General features: G+C 39.2%; 1 protein-coding gene across 1 annotated transcript in view; it reads left to right on the top strand.

Annotated features, from left to right (window-relative positions):
- Positions 1-13337, top strand: part of B4GALT6 (beta-1,4-galactosyltransferase 6) — a 37607-nt gene that overhangs the window by 19202 nt on the left and 5068 nt on the right. The window contains exons 3-8 of the mRNA XM_069854034.1: positions 210-323; positions 4008-4132; positions 4689-4805; positions 7145-7332; positions 11763-11885; positions 12557-12658. Coding sequence (XP_069710135.1) covers positions 210-323; positions 4008-4132; positions 4689-4805; positions 7145-7332; positions 11763-11885; positions 12557-12658 — 769 coding nt within the window. The remainder of the gene's footprint in view (positions 1-209; positions 324-4007; positions 4133-4688; positions 4806-7144; positions 7333-11762; positions 11886-12556; positions 12659-13337) is intronic.

Raw genomic sequence — 13337 nt, 5'->3', positions numbered from 1 at the left:
TAGTTGCTGTTTATCAGCTCATTTTAGCAGAAATATATGTTATAGCTGTAATAAAGGTATCTTAATTTAATGTTGTTCCTTCAATGCAGTAAAATGTTTATTTAAATCATGCTGCTTGGAATTCGTTACTTCCAAATTTAATGCTCTCACCTTTGTTATTTTATGTTAAAAATGCAGTGATTTTTACAAAAATCTATCCTCTTTTTAAGATTATCCCGAAGGAAACAATGCTAGCGACTGTGTTGCTCAAACAACAGTGTATCTTCCAGAAAACTTCACTTACTCTCCTTACCAGGCTTGTCCAGAGAAGCTGCCTTACATGAGTAAGTTTTAAACTGACCTTAATTTTTACCTAGTAAATTGGATTGTACTTAAACCAAAATACAATTATTTTAATATAAATTATAATTGTAAGGTGTCCAAATATATAGCAGGAAATAATAAATAAATTACGTCTGAGAATGGACAATAATGCTTGGCAGAGTTTTGCCTGTAACTATTGTGTTACTGAACCTTTTGGCCTCTTTATTAATCAACTAATGGTTCTTAAATTTTGTTTACAAATTACTTTGCTTTCTACAGATTAAATACCCAGTGTTTTTATTAATATGTAGGAATATTCTAACTTTATAAAAAGTACCCATTCAGAGTTGCATATTTTGTGGAATAGTTAAAAATTTTCTTTTTGGAAATGGTATTCCTATTAGAAAGACTCATGAGGCAGAAACTGGTTATCAAATCTTCATCAACTAATCACAATTACCTCGGTATGTGAGAAAATGTACATGGTAGTGTAGTGAAGTGAGAATTGATGGAGGTAAGAAAACATTGCAGCCATGTCTAATGAGGAAGTAATACTGGAAGTAATACTTGCATAACAGGTGAAAAGTTGGATTCCTCAAGAATTTTTAAAACTAGGCTTTCAAACCCAGACATTTAAGATCCCAAGCTATTAAACAGAACTTGATTAGGTAACGCTAACTTTATTTGTCTTTAAGCCTAGAACCTAAAGTTCTAATTTTTTTTTTAGAGTTTATTTGCAGAGGCGTGTCATGCAGAAATAAGAAACTGAATTGGCACCATTGCTGTTTTGGTTTGCTGGGTTTTTATTAAAAAAACCCTACTGAATTATGTAGCAGTATCCCAGTGTATGTAAAAGGTCTTATAAGCAGGTATTACACAAATACACAAACAGTGACTGGAAGAGTTCCTTGATGCAAATCAGTGTCATTAACCTGATGTAATAATGTGACTGGAAGGCCGTTGGCATGACTTTTCTTGCTATAGATAAAGCATAGCTTTGTTTGGGAGTATTATTAAAAAATCTTGTTAATAACTGTAAATTTTCATATGAATTCCCCTTTTGTGTAAACTTGCCATTGTTCAAACTTGGACAAAATTCTGGACATTGTTTGCTCTCTTCTGGCTTGTAGAGAAAGCAATCCTTAAAGACTGAGGACTGTTAGGTAGATGACCAGTTGAAAAAGAGAGAGGAATATCACTCCTGGTGGTGACTGCTTTGTCTTGACCTTCACCGCTGATTGATTGCTATTAGAGATAGTTATTATATTTACTCTTTATAAAATTGTGGTCCCTTGGCTGAAACAGAGCTCCCTCTTAGAAGCTGCTTTTGAGTGTTCAGCATTTTTGTCTGTTTCAGGAATTGTGAGATTATCAAAGTTCCTGTAGGAAGCAAGAGATGATTAACTATAAATGTTTTTTTGTGCTCTGCATTTGGAGGATATCATAACTTGAGTCAGTAATCCATGGCATTACTTCAGTTCTAGTAATTGTTTTGTAGACAGAGTTAATATTTTTGAGTGAAAAACTAATAGTAAAATTGTATAGATTTCAAAGTTAATTAGTTGAAATGTCTCATTTGGTGTCAGGATGTACCAAGTAGAGAAGAATATCAAAAACTCTGTAAATAAAAAGTCTAAATATGTGACTAGAAGTGGCTGTTCATTAGTTTCTGGCAGTATCTGTTATGCCAACATTTCTATTGTACTTGCTGATTTTAAAATAAATAAATTACTGATTTGTAAGAGAGAATATCAGAAATAGTTTCTGAAGATATTTGTGACGCCTTCCAGAATTCTAACTCCTTGTCTTTTAGGCTAAGACCTGACTGAAGCTGTGGACTGTCCTTCAGCATGAGCTAGTAATTATGTATTTAATATAGCTCTTCAGATCCATATCATACCAAACAACATCGGGGGCAGCCAAACTGAATTTCTTCAAACAAAAATAATGGATTTTATCAGGCTGATTCTAGATTCCATCTGAATAGAGACATTTGTCTAGTAAAGAGTACAGTAACAGTACTTGCTAGCTATGTTTCTTTTCAACTCCTCCAAATTCTGCTTTGTCTGTTATGCTGACATAGAACCAAAAGTATAAATCAATGCTGTTGCTTATGAACTTTAATTATGTAGAAAACTGTTCTAAGGCAAGTAGCAAGTTGTCAGATTTGTATTGTGGAAGGAGTGTTGTAAAGTCATGTTTTGTGCCAAGTACATATGCTCTTAAAATAGGTCCAGCTGGTGTCTTTTGTGTGTGACTCAGTTTTCAGGTTATAACCTGCTAGTTGAGCACTGCTGTGCTAATTCATAAACAAGACACTTCTGCTTCAAGATAGGAAAAAAAGTGTGTTTAATCAGCATATGCTGACTTTAAAAGTAAATGGAAAGCAGATTTTTTTTTTCTGTAACATGAAATAAAACTCTTATGTTAAGAATTTTTAGGCAGTCTGGCCAAGTCATTTCATGGTTTGTCTAAGAGCTGGCTCTTAATGAGCTGTAAGAAGTATCCAGGTATTCCAGTTTGATCACCTCAGTGCACTGGAACTGAGTATACCTAAACCATTATATATACACTTGTATTTACAAACCATTTATATTTACAAAAAACCCCACAGAAACCGTAAGTGGGAGAAGCTACTGTCTCCAGAAGTAATGCATTCTTGTATTCCATTAGCCCTATAGTAAGCTTTTCCTAATACTCAACCTGCATTTACTTTTTTCCTTTTTTTTCACCCCTCCTGTAAGTTAGTCAGATTTCTCCTTGCCTTTTTTGATGATTGAGAAAATCTTGGTTACCTTCTCCTTCTGTATACCAAATTAGTCTTTCTTGGAAATGACATGTTTTTGTCAGTCTCTATAGATAAAGCAGTGCCTTCAGCCTTCTAGACTACTTAATTTTCTAAAGCTCTTGTCATTCTTGATTTTTGTACTGTAGACTTTCTCTAATTTGATTCCCTTTTGAAACATCATAACTGTCTAAAACCCTGGCTACAAAACAAGTTAGTAATTAACTTCTCTGTTTTCATTTAACATCAGTTAATGTATTCCAGAAGGAATTTTACCATATTTGTTCAATTGCATTACAGTTTATTATGCCATATTAATAGGCAATCCATTATAAACCATCAAATTATCTTTCTGTGTGCTGCAGCTTAGCTACATATTTCCTGGTTTGTGTGTGTAGACTTCATTTCTCCTTCAGTGTCAGTCCATTTTTTTAAAATTAATTTCACCCTAATTTCAGTATGTATCTGATTTGTTGAAATTACTTTGTTTTCTGATTCTGTTCTTCAAAATGCTTTCTGCTGCCTCAGCTTTCTTTTTTCCAGGATGTATGGTTTATTTCAGCGTGCAAGACAGTAATGGAAGCAGCGAATGCTAAGCCCAGATATTTACTGAAATGCCTTCTCCTGCCCACAAGAATGTCAGAGAAATAGTGCTGATTTTTATTCTTCCATCTCCTGTGAACTTTTGATACTACCAGTGTTTCAGGGTTTACAATAGTTACTTTTTTAAAGCTGGAGGGAATTTCATCGTGTCATATAAATAGTGTTTTACTATTCCTCCTTTTTTTTGTATATAAACAAAATCCACTGTGTAGGTAGTGTAGCTACACATTTCTGATGCTGTTTGTCTATGATACAACTTGTAGTGTTAAATCTGTTATCTTAATTGAAATTAATAAATTTTCTTTCCTCTATTTAGGAGGCCTTATCGATGTCAATATGAGTGAAATTAGTTTTGATGAAATTCAACAACTGTTTTCAGAAGATTTAGACATTAAATCAGGAGGACACTGGAAACCAAAGGACTGTAAGCCACGGTGGAAGGTGAGATACTGCTTTTTTTCTTTTTATTTCTTTGTGCTGGTATATAACAATAGTTTACCATTGCAAGCATTCAGTCTTTTACTGCTATATATCTTACATAATATGTCATATGTTATAGTAAGCGTATTATGCTATCTGTGCTCAAGAAGAGACTAGAGCTTGAAGAAAAACTTGAAATGGATGGTCAAGAACTTGTAAACGTTCATTAACTGTTGTTAACTAAACATTTTATCATATGGATGCAAACTTACCCTATGTATATGTATCTTAGGTGTAATTAGAGGTAAATGAACATAAAAGGGAAATACTATTTATATTTTAGTCAAAATTTTTTTCTTTTTTGAATTGCTTAAGCAGAAGTCCAGCATGCTTCCCTGGCAGTAATGAAAGTGTAAAACACCGAGCCAATTTAAATATAAAACTTGAAAAGCCTTTGTAAGCTGTGGAAAAATTGATCTGTATTGAAACATTAGGATTTTAATTAAAAGTTCTAGTTAGATTCTAATTAGAAGTTCTAATATAATAGCTTAATTTATACATTTTTGTTTTTTTGAAGGTGGCGATCCTTATACCTTTTCGGAATCGCCATGAGCATCTTCCAATTTTTTTCAGACATCTGATACCTATGTTGCAAAAGCAGCGGCTGGAATTTGCCTTCTATGTTGTTGAACAGGTAACAATATTTACTTGAAAAGTGACTCTTGAAGATTCCTTACTAAAGGGGATTTAATATTCTTATCAAGATTTAGATGAATGCAGAATTTAAAAATTGTTACTCCACTACTATTCTTATCCTTTGAATGGAAAAGAGAAGTTCATCTCCATTCCACAGTTTAAGCAGTAGCCAGAAACGTGTTGCTTTTCTTCAAATATGGGCTGATATTTATAGGTGATCACATGGCCTCTTTGAATCTATTGTCTTTTCAAGGATAAAAAAATAGGTCTGCCTCTGACTGGCACCCAGTCCCCAGCAGTGTTTCTTAAGGCTCAGTTCTAGGCCTAGTTGTGTTGAATATCAACTAACTGGATGTAAGAGTTAAATCATAGAATCATAGAATCACTAGGTTGGAAAGGACCCACTGGATCATCGAGTCCAACCATTCCTATCAGTCACTAAACCGTGCCCCTCAGCACCTCATCCACCCATGCCTTAAACACCTCCAGGGAAGGTGACTCAACCACCTCCCTGGGCAGCATGTTCCAGTGCCCAACGACCCTTTCTGTGAAATGTATTTTCCTAATGTCAAGCCTGAACCTCCCCTGGCGGAGCTTAAGGCCATTGCCTCTTGTCCTGTCCCCTGCCACTTGGGAGAAGAGCCCAGCACCCTCCTCTCCACAACCTCCTTTCTGGTAGTTGTAGAGAGCAATGAGGTCTCCCCTCAGCCTCCTCTTCTCCAGGCTAAACAACCCCAGCTCTCTCAGCCGCTCCTCATAAGGCCTGTTCTCCAGCCCCTTCACCAGCTTCGTTGCTCTTCTCTGGACTCGTTCCAGAGCCTCAACATCCTTCTTGTGGTGAGGGGCCCAGAACTGAACACAGTATTCGAGGAGTGGTCTCACCAGTGCCGAGTATAGAGGGAGGATAACCTCCCTGGACCTGCTGGTCACGCTGTTTCTGATACAAGCCAAGATGCCATTGGCCTTCTTGGCCACCTGGGCACACTGCTGGCTCATATTCAGTCGGCTGTCAACCAACTCCCCCAGGTCCCTCTCCTCCAGGCAAATTTCTAGCCAGGCTTCTCCTAGTCTGTAGCACTGCATAGCGTTGTTGTGCCCCAAGTGCAGGACCTGGCATTTGGCCTTGTTAAACCTCATGCCATTGATCTCTGTACCATAAACTGATGATAGTAAACTGAGAGGTGGTGTTGAACCTCTCAAGGGACAGGATGTCTTGCAGAGTGATCTGGAGAGACTGGAACATTGGGCTGTGACTAATGGGATGAAATTTAACAAGTTGAAATGCTGGTTTCTGCACCTAGGATGAAGTAAAGCCAGGAGCAAGTGTAAATTGGGAGAGGAGTGGCTGGAGAGCAGAAAAAGTCAGCAGCAGGCTCAAGCTCAAGTTCGATATTAGTCGGCAGTGCCCTGACAGCCAAATGGGCAAACCAAGTCTAGGAGTACATCAAACACAGCATAAACAGACAACCAAAAGAGGTGATTATCCTGCTGTATTCAGCACTGGTGTGGCCTCACCTTGGATGCTGTGTGCAGTTCTGAGCCCCCAGTTTAAAAAGGATGTGAAGGTCCTTGCATGCATCCAAAAGAGGGCATTGAAGCTAGTGAAAGAGGTGGAAGACGATATCCTGTGAGGAGTGACTGGGGACTCTGGGCTTGTGTGGTCTGGAGACAAAGAAGCTGAGAGGTGACCTCATTGCTTTCTACAGCTTCCTGAGGAGAGAAAGTGGAGAGGGAGGTTTTGATCTATTCTCCCTGGTATCTGGTATATTCTTTATGGAGAGGTGGTCAGACATTGGAAAAGACTTCATAAAGAGGTGGTTGATGCCCTGAGCCTGACAGTGAGACATTTGGACACCACCCTTAATAACTTGCTTTAGCTTTTGATCAGCCTTGAATTGGTCAGGCAGTTCGACTGAATGATCATTCTACGTCCCTTGCAAATGACATAACCTAATCTGCCTTGTCCTGTCCCGTCCTGTCCTTTTCCACTGTTTTTACAAAATGTAATATTTCTTTTTTAGTTCATGTCAGTATTTCTTTAACTCATAATGTCATGATGTATTAATCCAAACCTCCCATATTTTGATACTTTGGAGTTACTAGTTCTGTAAGTTGCTAGTGCTATTATGTTTTGCTTAAGAGGGAAGAACATCTAGATTTTTTAAATCACGAAATACAGTTGATGTAGTTGATGCTAATCAGAACTATCACTTTACTTATCTAAAGGGATAACAGGCATCTCTGTCAATTTTTTGTGATAGAGGGTGTATTTCTCTTAGTATTGATATTTTGTCTCTTCTTGATTCTCACAGTGTCTCCTTTGTTTTCTCTTTGAAGACAGGTACACAACCTTTTAATCGTGCAATGCTGTTTAATGTTGGCTTCAAAGAGGCTATGAAGGATGCTGTCTGGGACTGCATAATATTTCATGATGTGGATCACTTACCTGAAAATGACCGAAATTATTATGGGTGTGGAGAAATGCCACGCCATTTTGCAGCAAAGCTGGATAAATACATGTACATGTAAGTAATTAGCTTTATTCACATTCTTTCTTAAAAACCCAGAAATATTCTTAGTGTGTATAACGAGAGTGCAGCTATGGTGGGTTATAAACTCTTCAGGCAGGACAGTAAGGGTAGGAGAGGAGGTGGGGTCGCCCTCTGTGTTAGAGAGTGCTTTGATACCCTCGAGCTCAGTTATGGTGATGACAGGATTGAGTGCCTGTGGGCTAGAATCAGAGGAGCCCAAAAGAAGGTAGATATTGTGATGGGAGTCTGTTATAGACCACCCAGCCAAGAAGAAGCAGCTGATGAGCTCTTCTGTAAACAACTGGGAGAAGTCTCAAGACCACAAGCTCTTGTGTTTGTGGGAGATTTCAATCTTCTAGATGTCTGCTGGAAGTACAATACAGTAGAAAGGAAGCAGTCTAGGAGGTTCATGGAGAGCGTGGAAGACAAATACCTCACACAACTGGTGAGTGAGCCAACAAGGGAAGGCGCCCTCCTGGACCCACTGTTTGTCAACAGAGGAGGCCTTGTGGGGGATGTGACAGTTGGAGGACACCTGGGTCAAAGTGATCATGAGATGGTAGAATTTTCAGTTCTAGGTGAGGTGAGGAGGGGGATTAGCAGAACAGTCACATTAAACTTCCAAAGGGTAGACTTTGGACTGTTCAGAAGGCTGGTTGACAAAGTCCCATGGGAGACAGTCCTTAAGGGCAAGGGAGCCCATGAGGGCTGGGGGCTCCTGAAAAAGGAAATCCTAGCAGCTCAGGAGCAAGCCGTCCCTATGTTACGGAAAACCAGCTTGGTTGAGTAGGGAGATATTGAGAGACATCAAAAAGAAGAGGAATGTCTATGAGCTTTGGAAGAAGGGAGAGGTGTCTTGGGTGGACTCCAGGGAGGAAGTGAGATCATGCAGAGAAAAAATTAGGAGGGCTAAGGCCCAACTAGAAATCAGGTTGTCCAAGTCTGTGAAAGATAACAAAAAATCTTTCTATAAATATCCTAACAATGAAAGGAGGACCAGGGGGAATATTCAGTCCCTATTGGATGCAGATGGAAAAACAGTGACAGGGGTTGAGGACAAGGCTGAGGTGCTTAATGCCTTCTTTGCCTCCATCTTTAATAGTAAGGAAAGTTGTTCCCTTTGTGTACATACCCAGCAGTTAGAGGAGCAGAAGAAAGCTCAGCACCCACGATCCAAGAGGAGGCGGTTAGAGACTTGCTAGCCCAGTTAGACACCCACAAGTTGATGGGGCTGGATGGGATCCACCCAAGAGTATTGAAGGAGCTGGCAGATGTGCTTGCCAAACCCCTTTCCATCATCTTCCAGCAGTCCTGGAGGACTGGGGAAGTTCCACTGGACTAGAGGCTGGCTGGCATTGTGCCCATCTACAAGAAGGGTTGGAGGGAGGATCCAGGGAATTACAGGCCTGTCAGTCTGACCTCAGTGCCAGGGGAAGTCATGGAACAGGTGATCTTGAGTGCTATCATGAAGCACATGCAAGAGAACTGGGTGATCAGGCCCAGTCAACACTGGTTCGTGAAAGGCAGGTCTTGCCAAACTAACCTGATCGCCTTCTATGACAGTCACCTGCATACTGGACGAAGGAAAAGCTGTGGATGTGGTCTTCTTGGGCTTCAGTAGAGCCTTTGACACAGTTCCTCACCGCGTTCTCCTTCGGAAACTGTCAGCCTCTAGCCTGGACAGGCGCACGCTCTCCTGGGTAGAAAACTGGTTTGGATGGCCGGGCCCAGAGAGTGATGGTAAATGGAGTTAACTCCAGCTGGAGGCCAGTTACAAATGGGGTTCCCCAGGGCTCAGTGCTGGGTCCAGCCCTGTTCCATGTCTTTATCAATGACCTGGATGAAGGCCTTGAGTGCACCTGTACCAAGTTTGTGGATGACACTAAGCTGGGTGGAAGTGTCAATCTGCTGGAGGGTCGGGAGGCTCTGCAAAGGGATGTGAACAGGCTGGACCGCTGGGCTGAGACCAATGGCATGAGGTTTAACAAGGCCAAATGCCGGGTCCTGCACTTGGGGCACAACAACCCTATGCAGTGCTACAGACTAGGAGAAGTCTGTCTAGAAAGCTGCCTGGAGGAGAGGGACCTGGGCGTGTTGGTTGACAGCTGACTGAACATGAGCCAGCAGTGTGCCCAGGTGGCCAAGAAGGCCAATGGCATCTTGGCTTGTATCAGAAACGGCGTGACCAGCAGGTCCAGGGAGATTATTCTCCCTCTATACTCGGCACTGGTGAGACCGCTCCTCGAATACTGTGTTCAGTTCTGGGCCCCTCACCACAAGAAGGATGTTGAGGCTCTGGAGCGAGTCCAGAGAAGATCAACGAAGCTGGTGAAGGGGCTGGAGAACAGGCCTTATGAGGAGCGGCTGAGAGAGCTGGGGTTGTTTAGCCTGGAGAAGAGGAGGCTGAGGGGAGACCTCATTGCTCTTTACAACTACCAGAAAGGAGGTTGTGGAGAAGAGGGTGCTGGGCTCTTCTCCCAAGTGACAGGGGACAGGACAAGAGGCAGTGGCCTCAAGCTCCACCAGGGGAGATTTAGGCTGGACATCAGGAAAAAATTTTTCACAGAAAGGGTCATTGGGCACTGGAACAGGCGGGTCAGGGAGGTGGTTGATTCACCCTCCCTGGAGGTGTTTAAGGCATGGGTGGACGAAGTGCTGAGGGGCATGGTTTAGTGTTTGATAGGAATGGTTGGACTCGATGATCGTGTGGGTCATTTCCAACCTAGTGATTCTGTGATTCTGTGTATGAATTTTGTGACAGTATATACATTAGATGAAACCAATAAAACAGGCTCCTGCCATACTTTACATAAGTGAATACCTACTTAGGAATATAGAAGTTCAGTGTCTGCATTTGCTATTTTGCTAATTTGAATATATTATTTATAATTTTCAGTGTTGAACTTGTTATAGTGAAGTTAATTTTTTTTTTAAAAAAGAGGGGGAAAACCTGAACTTTGCTTATTAGAAGTCTTTTCTGGCTATGTAAGCCTTTGCAGTGGCTCTTAAGAAAGATAAACACATAATCTGCAGCAAAATACCACAGGAAAAATGTCTTGCCTGATATTGTCATAAACATTTTATATATTTGTATAAAACACTATAAAATGTCTAAAATTTCTAAATACAGATATTTGCAAAATATGTTTATGAAGTAGATAAATGTATATTTAAATACATACTTATAAAGTATAAAAATAAGGATTTATTTTTGTATATGGGTATATATATGGAAAAGTGCGCTTGTACCCTCCACACATATGTATGAATAAAAACCTCAAACAGTTCCATTAGGTGTCATACCTCAGTTGTTTATATTTTTGGTTGGTGGGTTGGTTTTGAGTTGTTGATTGGGTTTTGTTGGTTAATTTTGTGGGGAGGGAAGTGTGCTTGTTCTGTTTTTTTTGGGGGGGGGGTGGAGTAGGGGAGGGTTAGAACAACTGTTATTTCAACTAAATGTTGAAAGAGATATATAGTAACAACCTTCCCCAAAAGCAACTCAGGTTTGGTTGTATCCTGTGTTTATACAGAGGTCAGAAATTACGTGAATATGTATTTCTTTATTTCTTTTTCTTTTGCATTCTGGAGTTATTTGTCCTTCAGTATGGTTATTGTGTCTTAAGCAATAGTAAATCTTTTTGTAGATAAGTCCGAACTCCTTGAAGGTTCTGGCTTTGGAAGCATCTGAGTAAAATATTCAATTACTTTTATTTGATGAAATCATGTGCAATTTCTTGGCAAAGTCTTTTAAGAACTTCAAAATCGCATTGCCTGGGCCTTAAAATGCTATGTTACGTCTCTGTAGTGGCTGTTCATTTTCACCAACTGTGTATTACTTAATATGCATTAGAAATTACTGTATGCTTACTGACAAAAATGTCTATAGATTCTTTTAATTTTGTAAGTTTGGCTTCTAAAAACTGGAAAACTGCTTCTTAAACAACCACATATTTCGCTGTGGTTGAATATTTACTGTTAAACTGTTCATCTCAAGTTTTAACAGTTCTGTAGAATGTAGCAATAAATTAAAATTACTGAATTAATGCATTACACATTTGTACTTTTTCAGTTGAATAGTGTCAAAATACAATAGTCTGAGAGCTTCGCTTAACACTTCAGCTGTGGGTCTAAATCAGCCATCTGGAAAATGTGTTAGACTTTTGTTTCATGTAGCGATGCTATTTGAGCTACAGTTTAAGAGTGCCTTTAATGCAAATCAGACACTACTGCAAACATTTTGTTCAACTTCCGTATACGTTACTTAGTGCCAGCTACTGGTGAACCAGTTTCTCTTAGTGAATACATTCAGCATTTGATCATGTACTTAGTTTGTGGTTGTTGGGTTTTTTTGAAAGGTTTTGCTCCAAGAGAGGGCTACTCATCTAAATTCAGCTAATAATACAGAATTTGTCTATTATTTTCAGCCTTCCATACAATGAGTTCTTTGGTGGTGTAAGTGGCCTGACAGCAGAACAGTTCAAGAAGATCAATGGTTTTCCAAATGCCTTTTGGGGATGGGGTGGAGAAGATGATGATCTTTGGAACAGGTGAGTGTTCAGTGGTTGCGTCTTTCTCATTGTTCTGTGGTATCCAACCTTTCAGAGCAATTAGGTTTTTCTTTTGTCACTTGTTATGTTTTTTTAGATTTATTTTAAATGAATGAAATCTAACATTTCTAGAGAGTTCACCTTAGAAATACCAGAACATACCATTTGAAGGGATGAGTATTATATTCTTTTTTTTAAGTATTTTTCATGTCTTGGGATCAGTGTTTGAGAGGGAGGTTAATTTGTGACTAGTCACAAATTGGACAAGGGACAATGCTCACTGTACTGCTAACTGCTCACAGTAAACAAGTGTAAAGTGTTCCAGTTGAAACAAAGTGTCTGTATGGGTTATATATAAAAGAGAGCTATTTTAAAACAAGAGTTTTATGTTTTTATCCTTTTTCCTTACTATTTTTATGGTTTTATGCTGTCATGCTTTAAGAACCAAGCAGGAAATACTAAATATGAATTTTTTATTTCACACTTTATTTGTTTTGCCAGCTTTTTTACTTGTTGGGTTAGGAGTGGTTTGGGTTTTTTTAGGGAGACCGTGTCAGTGAATGCAAAGACTTAGCTTTAAAATATTTAATGCATGTTTTTCACTTTTGCTACAACTTGTAGTAACATCTTTTCGACACTCTCCATGGAAATACTTATGTATTATACTGCAGGGTTCACTATGCTGGATACAATGTAACAAGACCAGAGGGGGACTTGGGCAAGTACAAATCCATTCCTCACCATCACAGAGGAGAAGTCCAGTTTTTAGGAAGGTAAGAAAAACAGAATTGTTCAAGTAGCAGAGCTAAAGATGTAAAATTTTTTTCTTACACACATGCAAATCTTCGAACCATACAAACAAGCAGTCAGTGCTTATCAGCATTACTCCCTCTTTAGTGCTAAACTTTGTATATTAAGCACATTATGTTTGATGTTCATATATTATTTAACCATGAGGGAGACTGAATTTGTGTGTCAGAAGATGTTATCGTTATACTCTTTCATGCAGAATGTTATTGTTCCTTAATAGTTTGGACATTAGTACTGACAGGGCTCCGTTAGTTGGTCAGTTTGGATATTCTGCAAAAGGAAACGACTCCTGCCTGAAAACAGACTTTAAAACTCTCTGAGGATTAATTTCTTCCATTATATTTCATTCTTTTCTGATATGTAGGCCTTCTCATTGCCTGCTTACATTGACATGAACTTTTTCTTCCTGTATTCCTTTCTTTTGCTACAAAGATGCAAAATACTCTTTAGCTACAGGTTCTGGCTGCCCTAGGTTGGGATAGCAACCAGGATGTAGGAGACAAGCTACACCTAAAAATTAGAACGTGAAAGGCAAAGTAAAAGTTTTCAGATGATTAGAAGTACTGCTCGATTCTGTTATCGATGGCTGTCTTTTACTGGAAATATCATTATTTTCTGCTTTATTCATAATTTTTAAATAGA

This window comes from Phaenicophaeus curvirostris, chromosome 3 (genome assembly GCF_032191515.1).
Source record: "Phaenicophaeus curvirostris isolate KB17595 chromosome 3, BPBGC_Pcur_1.0, whole genome shotgun sequence".
Classification (NCBI taxonomy): Eukaryota; Metazoa; Chordata; class Aves; order Cuculiformes; family Cuculidae; genus Phaenicophaeus; species Phaenicophaeus curvirostris.
The sequence above is the reverse complement of the archived record's forward strand: the minus strand, read 5'-3'. Positions and strand labels throughout refer to the sequence as shown.